The sequence below is a fragment of the Macrotis lagotis genome, chromosome 2 (genome assembly GCF_037893015.1).
Source record: "Macrotis lagotis isolate mMagLag1 chromosome 2, bilby.v1.9.chrom.fasta, whole genome shotgun sequence".
NCBI classification, from domain to species: domain Eukaryota; kingdom Metazoa; phylum Chordata; class Mammalia; order Peramelemorphia; family Peramelidae; genus Macrotis; species Macrotis lagotis.
In genome coordinates this window covers 3641288-3660422 of record NC_133659.1, presented here as the reverse complement: position 1 = coordinate 3660422, position 19135 = coordinate 3641288, and the positions used below count along the sequence as shown (strand labels likewise).

Genomic DNA, 19135 nt, shown 5'->3' with positions numbered 1-19135 from the left:
TTATATTTAAAATTAAAATTGGTACAGGATTCAAACATAAAGGGTAATCCAATAAGCAGATTAAGAGAATATGAAATGGTTTATCTGACAGATATATAGATAGAGGAAGACCTGAGGAACAAAATAAAATATAGAAAACATAAAATGCAAAATAGATAATATTTATTAAATAAATCTCAAAAGGTTTTGCACAAGCAAAACCAATGCAACCAACATATAAAGAAAATAGAAAACTGAAGGAAAATTTTGCATCAAGTATTTCTAATACAGACCTCATTTCTCAAACATATAGATAACTGAGTAAAATTTACAAGACTATAAATCATTCCTCAATTGATAAATGATCAAGAGATATGAATAGGCAGTTTTCAGAAGAAGAAATTAAAACTATCTAAAAAATCATAAAAAATACTCTAAATTAGTATTGATCAGAGAAATACAAATTAAAACAACTCTGAGGTACCATCTCATACCTAATAGAATGGCTAATATGACAAAAAATTAAGTTGTTAGATAATGGAAGGAAATACAGGAACAGTAATGCATTGTGAAATTGTGAACTGATCCAACTATTCTGAAGAGTAGTTTAGAACTATACCCAAAGAGCAATAAAACTGTGCATACCCTCATACCCAGCAATATTATCATTAGGTCTATATTCTAAAGACCATCTCTAAAAATTTATAAATTTTTTTGTACAAAAATATTTTTAGTAGTTCTTTTTGTGGCAGCTAAGACCTGGAAATCAAAAGATATCCATCAGTCAATGGATGGGTAAACAAACTGTGGTTTATAATTGTAATGGAATATTGTTGTGCTATAATAAATGACAAACAAGATGATTTCAGAAAAATCTGAAAAGACTTACATGAACTGATACATAGTAAAGTGAACAGGAGACCTTGTATATAGTAATAGCAATGTTGTTTGATTAAAAACTGTGAATGACTTAGCTATTTTCAGCAATACAAGGTTCCAAAACAATCCCAAAGGACTAATGGTCATGAATAATGATGATGACTCTAGAGAAAGAACTGATATTGATGAATACAGACTGAAGCTTGATATTTTTTGCTTTCTATCACTTTTTCTTTTATTTAAGTCTTCTTGCAGAAAACGACTAATTTGGAAATGTTTTACAAAATTGCACACGTATATCCTATACTTCATTGCTTACTATCTCAGGAAAGGAAAAGAGGGAAGAAAGGAAGGAGGGATAGAATTTGGAAGTCAAAATTTTAAATAACAATGTAAATGTTTTAAAGAAAAGAATAGAGTCCAAGAAAGTTTGTGCGTAGGATAGGGCATATATATGCATCTTTAAAGGCAGCAAAGAAGGAATCATTAGATAATCCACTGAAGATTTGAGAGGGTGGCTGATGATTGACGATGCATTACATTGGAGAAGATGGGGGGCAATGAATCAAATTTATATATGAAAGGGTTGACCTTGGACAGGAGAAAGCCCATCTCTTTGAGACTATGGGAAAAGAGAAGGGAGCAAGAGATTCTATGAATGGATTAGTGGAAGGGAAAGGTGGCAACAAAAAAGGAGAACAGGAAAGAAATCCTTCTTGAGAGTAACTGGGCACTATACAAAAAAGGTTACTAAATGATGAATAGTTCTTCATACTATATTCATCTCTAAACCTCCAAGAAAGAGGAAAAGGACAAAAATATGTATGGCCCAAAAATGGAAACTAAGGGGGTCCCCACCTCTTGGAGAATGGCTGAACAAATTGTAAGTATATGAATACAATGGAATATTACTATCCTATAAGAAATGATAAAATGAAGAGTAACAGAAAAACTGAGAAAACCTCTATGAACTGATGCATATTAAAGTGAGCAGAACTAGAAGAACAAGTTATATTAAAAAAGACATGATCTACAGACAAGAATATCATAGAGAAAAATAACTTTAAAAGACTTTAGAACTCTGGTCATTACAATGGAAACTCCTGAGTTCAGAGGATTAAAGATCAATCATTTCACCCATGTCCTTCTAAAAAGATGAAGCATGCACATTTCAGAAAGAAAATTTCATTTTCGGATTTGGGCAAAGAGGGAATTTGTTTTGCTGAACTGTACATATTTGAAATGAGGGTTTATTTCATTGCTGGGGGGGGTGAAATAACAAATGTTTGTAATTTTAAAAAATAATTAGTTGCAGTTGATGTCTGAGAATGAAGAAGTATTCTTTGGTCACCTTTCCTTCTAAAAGGGGTACCAGGACTTCCATGGTGGACTAGATGGCAGCACAAAGCTAGAAAACTCCTGGAGCTTTTCCCTGCAGAACTTTGAATGAAGCCTCTATGCAGACCTTCAAGCTACAGATCATTTCAGAAAAAATTGAAACAATTTCTCAACTCAAGACATCAAGGAGGAAAGTTCTGTCTCTTTGTGAGTAAAGGGAAAATATAGCCCAGTGCAGACAGGAGAGTGGGAGAGCCAATGGGTGACTCTTAGCTCAGCAAGCAAGCAGGAAGGGTCTCAAACCTAGTTCAGAAAACAAAGACTGACCCTGAGAACACTAGGCAGATGGGACCAGATTGGAAACAAATAGTTGTCATAGAATAAAGAAGGAAACAAACCTCTGCATAGGCAATGTCTGGGTTTCAAAGGCAACACCTTGGCAAGCAATAAGCCAGGGACCAGATCCTGGCCCCAGAACAAAAAGCTAGGGACTATATTCCCTTTACCACAGGAGCAGAGCTCAACTATCAAAATAAGCAAAAACCAAAAACGAATGCTAACCATAGAAAGCTACTATTCAGATAGAGATGATTAAAAAGATCATCTTAGAAGAGGAAAGCAGTGACAGATTGCCTACATATCAAGTCTCAAAGGAGTTTATGAATTGGCTTCAAATCCAAAAACTCTTGGAAGAGAGCAAAAATAATTTTAAAAACCAAAGAAGAGAAGAAGAATAAGAAAAAGGTGAAAAGAAATAATGACCATGCAGAATTATGAAAAATTGACTGAAAAAATCAACCCTTTAAAAATAAAGTCAACCAACTGGAAAAGGAATACAACTCATCAAAAAGTAAAATTAACTAACTAGAAAAGGAAAATTCATGTAAAGTAAAATTAACCACATGGAAAAGGAAACACAAAAACAAGCTGAAGAAAATAATACTCTAAAATTAGAATTGTGCAAATGGAATCTAATGATACTATAAGACAACAAGATTTCATGAAATAAAACCAAAAGGCTAAAAAAGTAGAAGAAAATATAAAGTGCCTTTTAGGAAAAACAAACAACCTTGAAAATAGATCCAGTAGAGATAATTCATGAATTATTGCTCTAACTTAATGCTTCAATCAAAAAAGAGCCTGGAAAAAGATCTTGCAGGAAATTATGATGAAAACTGCCCTAATATCTAGGACAAGAAGCCAAAATAGTCTTTGAAAGAATCCATCAATCGCCTCCAGGAAGTGATAACAGAAGAAAAACTGCAAGGAATATTGTAGCCAAATTTCAGAATTCTCAGCTAAAATCAAAAAGCAGCAAGCAGCCAAAAAGAAGCAGTTTAAATACCAAGGAACAACAATGAGGATTACATAGAACTTATCAGCTTCACCATTAAAGGGGAACTAGCTTCTCCTTTTATCTCCCATACCCTTGCTATTCTTCTTCTAAGAGTTGTAAAGTCACTAAAACTAAGACTTTTCTAATTTTCCAACCACAGATATTTTCTCTACCATTTTCCTGGTCCAGACTTATTTGCTTATCTGTCAAGTGAGGGAGGGGTGTTGACTTGAATGATCTCTAAGGTCCCTTTTGAATCTTTCTTTTACTCTCTATTAATTACCCACTTTTAAAAATGCCTTTTGTCTTTGTTACTTATTTCCAAATATACCTTTTCCCCTCCCCCAAAGAGCTTTCCATTTTAACAAAGATAATTGAATGAGAAGAAAATGTACACATCAATGAATGAGAAAAAAATGTTTTTATTCATCAATTACTGTGTGCCAAGTGGTGGGGATACAAATAAAAAAGAGAGACAACCCCTGTTTTCAGAGAGCTTTGACTCTAAATGTGGGAGTTCAGCTGGGGCTGGTGGTGAATGGCCTGAGTGGGTCTAGGCATTCATGGGAGGCAGGTAGTGAGTGATGCTGGCTCCATCACTAAGTCAAATGGAAGGTCTGGGGGATCATGGAGCATACATGGAATGTAGAGGATGAGAAGGCAGGGTCTGAGACGAATTTATCTCATCAAAGGGATAACTAACACTGGTGATCTTATTCAAGCTACCTGAGTATCAGATGGCCCAGAGAGGTTCTGAGAACAGAAGATAAAGGGGCAAGGCAGAGAACAGGGTCTTTCTCATGCTTTTGAGTCTTCCTGCTGGCAACCCATTTCTGATGAGACTAAGGGAGGTGCCAAGGATACAAAGGGGATGACAAAGCAATATAAGTATGGTTTTTTCCTATCAATGATATTAGATTGATACAAAGATTTTTTCCCCAAGTTGACAATTTCTCTTCTTATCCAAGCTGCCCCAACTTTATTCATGCAAAATCTGTTGTAATATGTTGTTAGTGAAAGGAATTCCTGGTAAAGAAACTCTACCCACATAGATACAACCATTCTACAATTTAAATATCTTAAAGTTGTCCAAAGCAGTGAGATGTAGTGACTGGCTGATAGTTCCATAACCATTACATGTCAGTATGAAACTTGAACTCTTGTCTTCCTGAGTCAAGACTGGCTCTCCAATATGCCATTCTAACTCTCAAAATCTATCATCAAAGTTGTCTCTTTTATCTTTTTGTGTCATTTCTACCTTGATCTGTTAATAATTCTTCTCCATTCCCAAAGTAACTCCTTTCATGTTTCTGAAAATTTTCATCCAGTGACTTTATATTCAAGCTGTAAATCAGCTCAAACAGAACTCACAATGGTAACAATAGCTACCACATATATTCATAGATATAGATTTAGATAGATAGAATTAGATATGTATATCCATGTAGAGATAGAGAAAACATTGACTTATGTGATCCTTGCTACAAGCCTGTGTTACAGATTTTATTATTAAACTATTTTGCACATGAAGAAGCTGAGCCTGAGAAAGCCACAACAACTTGTCCAGATAGACAGTCCTTGTGTTAGTGATAATGTCGGTCTGAAACGTGACTCAAATTCAGGTCTTCCAGGGCCAGTGCCCAAACTACTATACTGCTGAAGTCATCTAAGCTATTTGAGATCAAGATGCTTTCCACTCTTCCCAACTGATCTTGTCAAATAGGAGATCCTCCCTTAGGTAATTTACTTTTTGGAATTATATTGTTTCTATTTCTTATGTAATTTGTTCCAATGATGTAATGCTCAGCTTTTTAACACATACTAAAGTGTTTAGATGCTTATTGCTTCATAATATAGTTTGACATCTTAACGAGCTATTGCCCTTTCATTTCTACTCATGTTCATCAACTCAATTCTGTTCCATTTAAATCAATTAAACAAACATTTATTTATTCCCAATATAGTGGGACAGGCACTATGTTAAGTACCAAAGATAGAAAGAAAAATAAAAGCCTCACTGGCCTAAAGTGGCTTATGATAGGCAATATAGAAGGGGGAAGGAGAAAAGACACAAGTACCTGGGATTGGGGTGAGCTTTTGGTAGAATGGGACACCTGAGCTGAACTTTGAAGTTAAGGATGCTTTGAGGCAGAGGAGAGGAAGGAGTGTTTTCCTGGCATAAGGGACAGTTAAGACAAAGATACTGAGACCAGGGATCGAATGGACACAGCCATTGGGCTTCCAGTTGAGCAGGACAAATTGCAGGCTGCTGGGAAAAGGCTCTTAAGGTAAGAGAGACACAAGGGCCACAGGAGAGCAGATCAATGAAATGATCATGTCTGTGCTATAGGATCATCAGCTGGAAGTTTTACTGAGAGGAAGAAAGATCAAGACCATGTTAAAGACAATGCGAGAACCTGAGCCAGGATGGTGTAGAAGCTAGAGAGGGCAGAAGTTCAAGGGGTCAACAGATTTGAAGGGAAAAGAGTAGGAGTAAAAATATGTGAAGAGGGTTCCAAAGATGTAAGCCTGGGTAAACAGAAGAAGGTGGGACCCAAGAGAAATAAAGAAGAGGAGAAAATTTAATGCTACCTGATGAAATATATATATATATATATATATATATATATATATATATATATATGTATATATATATGTATATTTGACTTCAACAAATTGTGTCATTGTGAAGTCTAGAGTTACATAGAATCTTTGTACCATGGGCAAATGAAATAGTGGATTAGAGAAGGAAGAAGTATAGGAGCATGTACGCAGAGAGGGGACAAACCACTAGCAATTTGCAACACATTTATTTTTCCATATACTCATCAGCAACTAGAGAAGAAGCTAGCATAGTTTGCAAAGCCTGAGGGCTTACATTTTCAAATTTAAAAGTATTTTTATTAAATTTAATTAATTAAATTATAACCCGGAACATTAATTTGGGCAGCATTAACATTTTTATTAAATTGGAACTGCCTAACAATGAACAATGAATTGGTCTCGAATCATCAAAGTTTTCTTTTGCCTCATAATAATAGATTTATCTTGTATTTATGTACTTTGAGTATCTTGGTGAATTGATTCTGAAATATTTTATAGATTTGATACTTATTTTGAATGGCATTCCCCTTCTGTCATTGTTAGTCCTGAAATAAATCATTCATAAGAGGAGGAAAAAGGCATTTTTAATCATGATAAGAAGGGTTACCAGGTTACAGCCCTGGGTCCTCCATGTCTGAGTACATGGATGTTGAACAAGAAAACTCATGGAAAAAGTTTTTTATGTTTTCAGGAGGAAAAAGCGAGGGAAGGGGTGAGGCCTGGTCAGGAGGACCACCCACTCTCAGCAAGCTGAACAAGAAAGCCCATTTCAACCTGGTTGTTTGACCTTTCTGGTGGGAGGGCAGGATGACTGTGGTCTAGCCCAAGATGCCAGGGAGGGCTCAGTTCCACATAACTGAGAGGAAAAGCCTCAAAAGGGATGAAAGGACATTTACTGGGATGGTTCAGAGGGAAGGACATCCATCCATCAACCCAGTCTTGTCCCAGAGAAGGGGAGGCTATGTTGAATAATCACAATATTACTGTCATTATAAATCAATCACTATCAAACTTTCATCAAACATTCCTTATCCCAGACACTTCCCAAGGGGCTACTTCAGAGATTTCTGGGAAGAGCTGGATGACAGCTTATATTTCCCTAGCTTTGGATTCTAGTATTTTACATTTATTATCTTATTTATGTTTCACAGCAACCCTTGGAGGGTCACTCCATAAGTACCATTTCCCCTACTTTATAGGTAGAAAGTTCATTCCAGAATGATTAAATGACTCACTCCCTAATGGTCATGTAGCAAACTGGTGCCAAAGGCAGGTTTTGAACACAGGTCTTCCTGACTCCAAGACCAGGACACTATCTGACATGTCTCTGATTTCTCTTTGACTGCTTGCATCAGGAAGAATGGATCTATTGCTTATTCTCTTAAAATATAAGGTTTTTGAGGGCAAGAAATAATTTGCTTTTTGGCTTTTGCATCCACAGAATCCAATACAGTGACTGGCACATAGTAGGCCCTTTAATATATGCTTATTTTTGATTGGACATAGGAATGTTGCCTTCTCTAGTATCCCTTTCCTAGTCCACTTAGCTGCTCGTGCCTCATCTCCCCCCAAAAGTCTTTGCATTTATTTTGAGAATGTTTGCCTATATATAATGTGTGTATTTATGAATATTGGTTCCTCAAGGGATGGCACTGTTTCCTCTGGGTCAGCACCTTTCACAGAGCTTGACTGACACCTAATAGGTGCATCGTGAATGCTGGTTGATTATCTAATTATAGGTCATTATCCCCAGGTGAGGTCACTGTGGTATTCAGAATGACTTTTCCTTTCCTCTCTTGATCCCACCTCTGTTTGGAATCAGACACTCAACCCTCTTCTTCTCCCTCACAGTTGGCCCTATTGTTATCCTTTAATAATGTTGCTGAAATGAGGGCATGAATGAAGAAATGAATAGAGTGGAAAGAATACCCATTGATGTAGCTCCCATGATATACCTCTTCACCAGCATTATCTAATTTTATCCTCACAATCACCTTGGTACTATTAATTTCACTTTTTCACAAACTATGGAACTGAGGCAAAGTGACTTTTCCAGGGTCACACATCTAGCTAATAAGTTCTGCAGAAGCTGAACTCAAAAGCTCCATCCCTATTGCTGTATGTATTGGGTCCCAGCTGCCTCCTTCAAAGTACAGTTAAGCTAATGATACTCATAGTTACTCCCAGAATCTCACAATTGGAAGGGACTCTGCAGTCCATTATGTCCATGCCATACTTATTCAAGAATCCTCCCTACTGTAGAGCCCATAAATGTTCATCCAGTCTCCCCACATAGTGGCGAATGCCACTTTTGCCAATGGTAACCCAGTCTACTTTGGGATAACACATTATCAGGAAAAGTTGTTGACATCAGGTCCCAATCCCTCTTTGTCAATCCACCCATCACTGTTGTTTGGTCCTTAGGACAGAGCCAAACCAACTGGACTCTTCTTCCATGGATAGCAAATAATCATGGTCGTCAGATTTAAACATGATTTTCTCACAGTAATCTGATGAGAGCGAGTCGAAGAAGAATGACTCGATTAAAGGACTGTCCTTTCTTCCAGCCACAACATTCTCCTCTATGAAGATGGCCATGCCGTCGTTGCTGACTTTGGAGGTAAGGCTTTCTGACCCAGCCCCCCCCCCCCAAACATCAGGCCACTTCCTGACTTATTCTCTGATGCCATTCGGCCAATGAAAAAGGAACTGTCTCTGCCACAGCTGTCTTTGTCTCAAGTCACACAAATGATACAGAAACGAGATTTTGATGGTATAGCTTTTCCTTCTTTGATCTCATCAGTCAGAGGGGAGGGTGGAGGGAAAATGTAAATGTGACTGCGGGCTCCCTGTGGCTCAGGATTGTTAAAAACAATCCCTGGTGTGGGTGGTGAGGCTTTGCTTTGACATGAATTGGCTTCCTTTTCCCCCCACTCAGAATCAAGATTCCTGCAGTCTCTGGATGAGGACAACATGACAAAACAACCTGGGGTTGGTAGTCTGCTGCTGTTTCTAGTCCCTGTAATTAGTACCCAATTAAAATGTGTAAACCCAGCCTAGAAGGAAAAGAGAGGAGAGGAGATGGAATGAGAGTACCATTTTTTTTGAAGATGTCATTTTCCCAGGAGCAGTAGAATATTTCCTGTTTTGTTTTAGCTTCCAACAGTCTATAGCTCTGGCATAGGGTTGGGGGAGAGTGGAAGGAGTTCATTATAGGGAGAGGTGCTGGCTTTGGGGTCCGGGAAAAGGCTCCAACCTGGGATCAGAAAATCCCCACCTAAGGAGGAGACACTGAAATCCCCTGACCTCTCAGTGGATAGGCAGAGGCAAGCATGATGCCCTTTCAGGGTCAGTGGAGAGCTTCATTCAGGAGCCTTGCCTGTAGAGGCTTCAAGGTTCCATCTTGTAAATCCAACAGCTCACAATGACAAAGCCTTTTTCCATGTTTTTCCATAGACTATCTCATTTAAGGCTGGTGAGATCCCTAAGGACAGATACTCGTATTAGTCAGTCATAGACCTGGACTATAATCATAGCCAATCAGCATCTGAAATAGGGTTTGGAATCCAGTCAGCAGGCATCAAGTACAAATCCACTTGTGAACCAGACCCCCCCCCCCAAAAAAAGAAAGCAGTTTATCTGCCAATGGATTCTTCTAGAATCAGAGGTCAGCTCTCTATCCACTCTGCTTAGAAAACCTTGTCAAAAAATAATTCAGGGGATATTGTGCATGAGCTAGAGATATATTTGTTCCTGGGCCTCTTGAAGAGATGCAGACCTCATGAATAGACCAGAGAGGGCCTGCCCATGGAATGGACTTAACAGAGCTCTGGTCTGGCTGCATTTGCACCAGCTGTCCCTGCCACCTGGAGCCTCTCCCTCCTCACTGCCACCCTCAGATGCCCCCTGTCCCCTCCCTCATCTCAGTTGCCCATGACTCCCCTTCTGCTTCCTCGCCATCTCCTCTGTGGGGATCTAGCTTCCATTGGCCTAGTTCCATACAGGCTGCTCCCTTCCCCCCATCAGACTGGGCAAGGCCCAGGGTTTAGCCTTTTCTGCTTCCCCACCAGGTAGCAGCTTATGGCAGGTACTTAGGAAATATGCACTGATGCAATACAAAGGGACCAGTTGTCAGTCAATGAACAGACCAACTTCCTAGATCTTGAGCCAGAAGGAATCACTATTAAATCCAACCTCCACATTTTACAGATGAGGACACCAAGACCCAGAGAGGCTGAGTCATAGAGCTAGCAAGCATCTAAGTCAGGATTTGAACCCAAGACTTCCTCCTTCACCTGATCCTCATGCATCAGGGAGAGAGGGGTCTTGCCCTGAGGTGGACCCTAGTCTGCTGGTTTTCTGCCAGATCCATGATACCTCTCAGGGAAGTCTTCTCTCACCTTCTTATTCCTGGAAGCCTGTATCCCTTTAGGCTGCTCCATTCAGTGGCTTCTGTGGCCACCTCATCAAATGGCTAATTCAGGGAGCCCGTACTTGACCTCCAGAGCTTTGTCAATCCACCAGCCTTCTAAGGTGCCGGAGCAGCTGAAGCCAAGATCTGGAACCATCCAGGGAAGTGTCTCTCCTGCCCTGCCTTCACTGGGTGATCTCTGCTGACCTGATAGGGATGCAGGCTCTGCCTTCATTCCAGCCAGGCCCAGAAAGATCCCTGGGGCGCTCCAGTGGAAACCTCTTCCCAGTGTAAATAATTGGAATTATAGTCCAAAATATAATAAAAGCATAATTAGAATTCCAAAAGAAGACTCCAATATCATTGTACCAGTGGGAAATAGTGTTCTACCTTGTGGACATTGATTCATCACTTGGCAGTGGGGGGGGGGGCAGAAAGAGAGAGAGAGAGAGAGAGAGAGAGAGAGAGAGAGAGAGAGAGAGAGAGAGAGAAAATCCACAATGAGGGGTTAGATTCTACAAGACAGGTGGACAGGGTGGGGGGAAGGCATTCCAGTGTTGAGTGACTTTCCAGAGTGACCACAGCAGATGAAGGAACCGCCAACAAGGGTTTCCTAAGCATGTATTAGACAGAGTAGTGCTGGGTTCTTAGACAAATATTCCAGTTTTGGGTCTTATCACTCTCCATGGAAGTAGAAAGAAGCTAGTCTCCCAGAAAACTTAAAGATTTGGACAGAAAGGACTTGAGTTTCCTCCCTTCATTCTATACAATGAGACAGCTAGAGGGTTGGCAAAGTGCCCAGAGTGCTGGACCAGGAGTCAGAGAGACCTGAGTTCAAATTCAGCCTCAAGATGCTCACTAGTTTTATGATTTGGGTTGGACCCTTTATCCTCCTTTCCTCAATTGTCCCTACTTCCCTGTTTGGGGGAACACTTAGCCCAGGATCTGGTCCACAGTAGGTGCTAGATAAATGCTTCTTTCTTTCTTTGTTTCTTTCTTTCTTTCTTTCTTTCTTTCTTTCTTTCTTTCTTTCTTTCTTTCTTCCTTCCTTCCTTCCTTCCTTCCTTCCTTCCTTCCTTCCTTCCTTCCTTTCTTTCTTTTCTTTCTTTCTTTCTTTCTTTCTTTCTTTCTTTCTTTCTTTCTTTCTTTCTTCCATATATAAGGAAGCCTGAGCCCTGAAAATTTGAAGGGATTAAACAGATTTTATTGTGTTTGATGCCCAAGCTAAGACCACCATCTCAGGCTCCTGGTTCATCCAAACATTCCTCTTGCTACCAGATCACAAGATCATTACTAAGATTTTTTTTTTCCTGTCACAGGTCTTACATTTTTTAAATGCATCCTTACAATAGAATCAAGGAAATTTTTTATAAAAATATTTTAGTTTAGCCATCCCCAAAGCTGACGTTTGAATTCTATTCATAGTTTTTAAACTTTCCTCAGATATTTTAGAGAACTGCTACCCTACAAAGGTGTGAAAACATGATACAATGGAAAGGATGAGCTGAATTTGGAGTTTCAAGGCTTGACTTCTAACCTCACCTCTGGCTCTCTCCACCTAACTTCCCTAGTCCTCAGTTTCTTTCCATGTAAAATGAAAGGATTGAGCTAGATTACCCCAGAAACTGCTCCCTACTATGGAGATATGGTCAAACCTGAACTCTGTAACATTATCCATCACAGACCTAATGTAGGTCATTTCTCTATGTCTTTTATAAAATGAGGGGTTCTGTGGCCCCAAAATCCAGCTCAAAGTCCCCTTTGTGGCCAAGTTAGGCATGCCCCTCCTGGCTTCCCTCACCCTTGTCAGGACACAGAAGACCCCTTTACTTTATATTCATTTATTTAGACTTCTGAACCCTGGAAAAGTTAGAGCAAGTTCCACAAGGAGCAGTGTCACTCTCAGGAAGTCTTCCAGTCTTCTAGATGATTCAGTTATTTACTACTGGAGAGCTAGTGAGGTTAAGCTGCGAGCCTGTCACCATCACCAAGGGCAGACCTGAGGTCATCAGCTCTGTCATCCCATCCAATGTCATGGAGCCCCCATGCGCCCAAGAGAAAATGTCTCTGAGAAAGGAGGAACAGGGAGAGGTGCCATGACACCAGCTCCTTATTCTGGTAGGAGAATTCCCTGCAGATGGGAGCCCCCTAAGGGAGGAAGGGCAGAAGAACTGAGCTTGGGGGGGCTCACCCTCATGTCTTTGCCTTGTAGAACCTCCGCTGGATGGCCCCCGAAGTCTTCACACAGTGCACCCGCTACACCATCAAAGCAGATGTCTTCAGCTACGCTCTGTGTCTGTGGGAGCTACTCACTGGCGAAATCCCATTTGCTCATCTCAAGCCAGGTGAGATGCTCTGTGGAGAAACAGCCACCAAATGGTAGTCTCAGGAGGATGGGGAGATGGAAAGGCAGCACCCAAGCTTGGATTCTCTCCCTGGGGTCACTGAAGGAAGTCTCTAGGTGGGCTTTCAAAGTTCACTGAGTGTGGGGTCCCAGGATGTGGGTTCAGATCTCTGCTTGGTCACTTGCTGCGGTGTACTCATGGGCATGTTGCTGTGGTGTCCTCCTCCCTGAAATGAGGAAGTGAAACCCATTGTCCCTTCCAGTTGTAAGTCTATGACTCAATATTGGATCTTAGCATCCTTTGGCTAAGATTTCTTTTGACATAATAAGGGACTGCTCTCCACCCCCCAGCCCCATACTTAAAGTCAATACAGGTCCCTACAACAAGTGAGTGTGTTAGGAGAGTGAGGATTATGGGTTTGGACAAGATTTGTCACATTTATTATGTAAACCAAGACTTGTAATGTGTGTGGTGGTTGTTGGTGTGTAGTGGCCTGGAGTCAGGGTCAATGCTTGTCAAGGCCTCTTATTGTAACCAACTGCTCTAGGGATTGACATGGCAGACAGCAGAGCAGTTCTCATTGACCTCAATGGGGCACAACTCCAGGGGATCATCAGGTCACAAGGAAAAGCTGTCTCTGCCACCCCCTTCAGTTTCATTCATCCAAGGTCGTGGAGCCAGTCGGTGACAAAGCCAGCATTTGAACTCAAATGTTTGTCCTCTGTCTTCAAATGCAAAATCTTTTCTGAGGTTCAGGAAGTCCTGAAGCCAAACTGTGTCCCAGCTAATTCTTCACTGTGTATTCCAGAGGAAATCTCTTAAACTTTCTGGCCCTCAGTTTCCCCATCTGAACCTTAAGAACACCTATCTCATTCAAGGATTGTTGTGAGAATTAAATGAGCTGACATTCTGAAAACCATTGGCAAATCTTAGAATTCTGTCTAAATCCAAGCTACCAGTATTTCTGCTACAACAAGCACCATCCTAGCCTCTAAATGGGGTTCAGTCCTGGTTCTCTCTCTAGACCTCAGTATTGAATTCCTTTCTTTACTGATTTCCAAATTGAAGTCACCTGTCCATTCTACCCCATCTATCCCTTCTGATGCCAGCCTGTTCCTGCTTCCCAACACACCTCAACCCTCAGCCCATTCAAAGAGATGGACAGCCTAGGCCAGGCCCAAGAATCCACCTAACGGCTTCACTTGCTGCTCTCTGTGTTGGGGGTCAGCCACTCCTCTTTCGGGAAGACCAATAATCTTAATAATAGCTATTATTGAGGCGGCTAGGTGGCGCAGTGGATAAAGCACTGGCCTTGGAGTCAGGAGGACCTGGGTTCAAATCCGGTCTCAGATACTTAATGATGACCTAGCCGTGTGGCCTTGGGCAAGCCACTTAACCTCATTTGTCTTGCAAAAAAAAAACCAACCTAAAAAATAGCTGTTATTTACATAGAGCTGTAAGATTTACTGTGTTAACTTGCTTTTTATCCTCATAAGCACCAAGAGAGATAGAGAGGTGGTATTATTATTACTATTGTTATTATTTCCATTATACAGAACTTTGCCCAGGGTCACTCTCCCAATAATTGTCTGAAGCTGAACTGTCCCTACGTCCTCCTGACTCCCCTCCCTGTACCTCCTAATTGTCACCTTCTAAATAAACTCTCTCTATTTGATGGAATCTATATTCCAATTTTAAATATTGGAAAGAACATAGATTCCATTTGGCCTTATTTTCATGCACCTTGCAGAAATTTGTGAGAACTGACAGTTGAGGAGCCTTTTGTTAAAGGACTCTACACAGTTTTGGATGAGAATGATAAGGTGCTTGAATTCCAGATATTCAGGTTGACATACTTATATTGTTGATCTTGCAAGAGACTGCCTTCGTTAACTTGGAGAGCACCTTGATTTGGGAAGAAGGAGGCTTTCTGTCATTAGGAATGAACCTGAGCCTCTCCAGGACAGGCTGCTTTGGCTTTCAATTTGCCCAATCCTCAGCTCATCATAAGTAAATAATAATTGTTTGTCAGTTGATTGATCATAGGGTTAGAGCTAGGAGAGGTCAGACGTCATCTAGTCCAATGCTGCCATTTAATAGAAGAGACTGCGTCTGCAAATGTGGAAGTAACTGGTCCAAGATCATACATGTCATTAGCACTAGATCCAGGATTTGAACCCAGGTCTTCCCAGCTCCTGGTCAAGCTTTGATCCACTTTTCCATGCTGTCTCTGCCTCTCAGGTCAAGTTTTTACTTTTGCTGTTCAGGCTGGATCTGAGATTTCATTGACTATAAGGAACTCCTATTAAATATAGCCTCCCCCAACTTGAGCCCTACCAAAGGAGATTAGAGAGTTGCTTGGGGCAATGATAATTGAAGTGACTTCCCCAGTGGACATAAAATCCCTGCCATCATAATGCTAAATCCAGTAATTCAACCACTCTGTCAGATTGCCTTTAGGTCAATATTATAATTTATAAAAACATCAGTAAGTATTGATAAAAGCACGGTAGCATCTGAGTATTCAAGACAAAGCCACTCTCAAAAGCCATGGATAGAATTGCAGTGATCTTCTAAACAGCTTTTACCTGTTTCCTGGATAAACTGTTTTCCCCTGTGAAATGGGTATATAAAACCTCTTCACAAAATTTCCCAAAGTCTCCATAGTGGAAAGAACATTGTGGACAAAGGACGAAGATTTGAAACTTGTTTCTACTTTTTTTTCCTGTGTGACCTTGAATGAGTTTCTTTAGTTTCCACATATGTTGTGAGGGGTTTGGACTAAATTAGATTTCTCATTTTCTGTCTTACTCTGAATACTAGCATCTTCATCCCATAGGCTTTAAGACCTGAAAGGTGGCCACATCGAAGGAGTCTTGATAAAACTGTCCAAAACTTCCCCTCCTGCTTGCATATAGCACCCTCCTATTAGAGAAAGGGAAGGTGAGGAAAGTGCTGGCCAGTCACAGTGCAGGACCCTAGAAGACTGGAGGCGGTTCTCATCCTGCTGGGCCCCCTCCATCCCTTCCTCTGCTAAAGCCAGGAGGGAGAGAGGAAATATGGTTAAAACAACCATGAACCTCTGCATAGTCCTCCCAGATACCATGGATTATCCTGGGATAGACCATGGAAGGGTATTAGTTTCTAAAAAGCCCTAGCTCACAGAGGAGTTTGCTCTAGACATCTCTGACTATGAAGAAGAATCCACTTGGATTAATTATGTTATTTTCTCTTTAAAAAAAAATCACTGTATACATAAACACAATTAGAGAAACAGTCTGGCAATTTTATCTTAGTCAGAACTGACAAACACATGCACGACGGCTCACTTTCTCCCTCATTCCAATTTTAAGAATGTATGCCTCGATTCCATTTTATATATAACCCATAACAGATCTAATGACGGTTTATTTTTGGACCTCAGAATCCAAGACCAATTTATCTGTAAGTAGGGTGTAGCTAATTAAGTTCATCTTTGAGAGCTGCATTGTCATGCTCTTAACAATGATCAAATTCGATTTTGTGAGTTGAGAAATGAAAGAGGAGACCGTCTGCCTCAAAATAATTTGCAAAAACTCAAGGCATTTCCCTTTGTTTTTGTAAACAAAGTGAATTGTTCCACCTGCAAAGAACAAAGGTTTCAGACAGAACCAGAACAAAATGCTCCCAAACAGTTCTCCCCCATAGTGTACAGTCATTTTTCCATGTATCCAGCTCTTTGTGACCCCATATAGGGTTTTCTTGGCAAAGGTACTGGAGTGGCTTGCCATTTTTATTTTCCAATTCATTTTACAGATGAGGAAACTGAGGCAAAGAGGGTGAAATGACTTTCCCAGAGTTGCATAGCTATAGTGTCTGAGAGCAGATTTGAACTCCCATCCTGGAAATTTATCTACTCCCCCTACCATACTCTTTCTTTTGTCTTTTTCTTTTTTTTTAGGTTTTTTTTTTTTTGCAAGGCAATGGGGTTAAGTGACTTGCCCAAGGCCACACAGCTAGGTAATTATTGTCTGAGGCTGGATTTGAACTCAGGTCCTCCTGACTTCGGGCCTAGTACTCTATCCACTGTGCCACCTAGCTGCCCCCTACCATACCCTTTCAATAAATTTTTGGTGGCATTTTCTTTAGTTCTAGATTTTTTGACGATTAAAGATTTTCCAGGACCCGAATCATAGAATCGTTAACCTGGAAGAAACCAATATGATCAACTTTAGTGAAAAATCATAGGCTATTTAGAAGAACTTTGCTGGCCATAATGAGAAGGGCCACTGCTGGAGAAATTATGGCAAGAGACACACTGATTCATTGTGCAGGTAGCTATGGATTGGTCCAGTCACTATGGAAAAAGAATTTAATATTATAGCAAGGAATTTAAAAAAAAGTCTACCCCTTTGACCTAGAAATTCCAGTACTAGGCAAATAGCCAAAGGAAGTCAACAACAGAAAGGAAAAGTCATAAAGAGAAAGATAATCATAGCTCAGGCTTTTTTCGTAGCAAAGAACTAGAAACAAAGTAAAATTCCATATAACAGAGAATGGAATAAACAGCTTTATTATCTGAATGCAATGGAATATCATGACTCTGTAAAAATGGTACAAATAAGAAATTAAGATGCTTCTAAGTCAAGAATCTTGAGAAGACGTGATGTGATGCAGAGAAAGGAAAATAGTATACATGTTGCAGCACGGATATTATTATTATTATTTTATTTTGTTGCTTTTATCAATAGATTGAAGTTCCAATAGGTCACTATTCCAGTCTGTGGGCAACTGAATTCAGAGCTAGAAAAGTTCTTAAAAATCATCTAATTCGCCTCCTTCATTTTACAGAAGATGAAACTGAGGCTCAGACAATCAATCAGCATTGAATAAACTCCCACTGTGTACCAGCCACTGTGCTAAGGGCTAGAAATACAAAAAGAACCACAAAGATATCCCTGCCCTCAGGGAGGTCACAATCTAGACAGATTGACCAAAATCACATAGTTGGTAAATTGAGGAGGATGGCTTTGAACCCTGGTCTTCCAGAGCCAGATTTAGCCTAGCCTTTTCTACCATGAGGCAACTGAGGCCCAAGGCTGTTGAGAGTTGCCCACGAGCAGTCTTCCTGTGTCATAGCAACATTGTATTGACAGTCTACAAAGGGACATTGACTTTGATGCTAGAGAAAGAACCCAGGTATAAAGGCATGTGCCCTATACTAAACCGCAGGTACAGTCTCTCTCCTCTCTTTCATCCTATTTTCTAGGAAAAAATAGATACAATCTTAGCCTAAGATGAAGTCTTGGTCCACCCAAGTTATGTGCAAATATGGCAACTGACAGATGAATGTTTATCTTGGGTACTGCTGCAAACTGAGGGATATAAGGTTAAATAACTTGCCCAGGGTCACACAGCTAGGCTCTGAGGCCAAATTTGAATTCAGGTCCTCTTGACTCCATGACCCGTACTCTTATCCACTATATCACCTAGCTGCTGGGCGAATATTTATAGAAATATGAAATTCCAGCTTGAAAGATCAAGAAATGGAGAATATCAAAACCCAAAGGCCACTTCTGAAGGTCACTCCTGGCTCATCTGTCCATTATTGCTGCCGCTGCACAACCCAGCCAATGCAACACTAGGATGCTGGTATGCTGGGACCCCAGGGGCTACTTTTGTGACCTTTTGAAAATCACAAGTTGGACTATCTAATCCTTCCTCGCGACAGTAAAGAACAAGCTAGAGGCAAAGGTCCATAACCCATTTTTCAAGGATATATGTTGGCTTCAGAGGGAAGTGGACCCAAGACATTGTATTTCTCATAGCTGTCCACGAAAGAATCAAACCAAGAGAGATCAGCCAAAGAGAATGTCTCATAGAAATATTATGAACAAAGCATTCTCTAAACCTTAAGGAGCTAAATAAATGAGAGCAATTATTCTCAGCCCAGGCCATACTCTGCCTGCTAAATCACACTATATCAGCTTCAGTGCAGAGATCCAAAAAAAAAGCCTCGGGCACGGTTTGGTCTGATAGACAATAGACAATGCCCAGCTTTGACTGGTCTTAAACCTAGTCATATTTTCTTGGTAATTTAAAATTAAACGGAAATTGGATTAACCTCCTGCCCTGGTCCATGGCAGCAGCTTATGGGGAAACTTGGAGGGTTCTGCAGAAGCAGCAAACTTGCATAATGCTAGCAGCATTATTACAGACCCATTTTACCTCACACAAGAGAAAGACTTCAGGTTAGACTCTTGG

The 19135-nt window shown here is 40.4% G+C and overlaps 1 protein-coding gene across 4 annotated transcripts in view; it reads left to right on the top strand.

Moving 5' to 3' along the window:
* TNNI3K (TNNI3 interacting kinase) overlaps window positions 1–19135 on the top strand; it is a 305481-nt gene that overhangs the window by 195577 nt on the left and 90769 nt on the right. For all 4 annotated transcript variants that reach the window (XM_074221177.1, XM_074221174.1, XM_074221175.1 and 1 more), the window contains exons 18-20: window positions 8704–8756; window positions 9075–9127; window positions 12760–12892. In XM_074221177.1, coding sequence (XP_074077278.1) covers window positions 8704–8756; window positions 9075–9127; window positions 12760–12892 — 239 coding nt within the window. The remainder of the gene's footprint in view (window positions 1–8703; window positions 8757–9074; window positions 9128–12759; window positions 12893–19135) is intronic.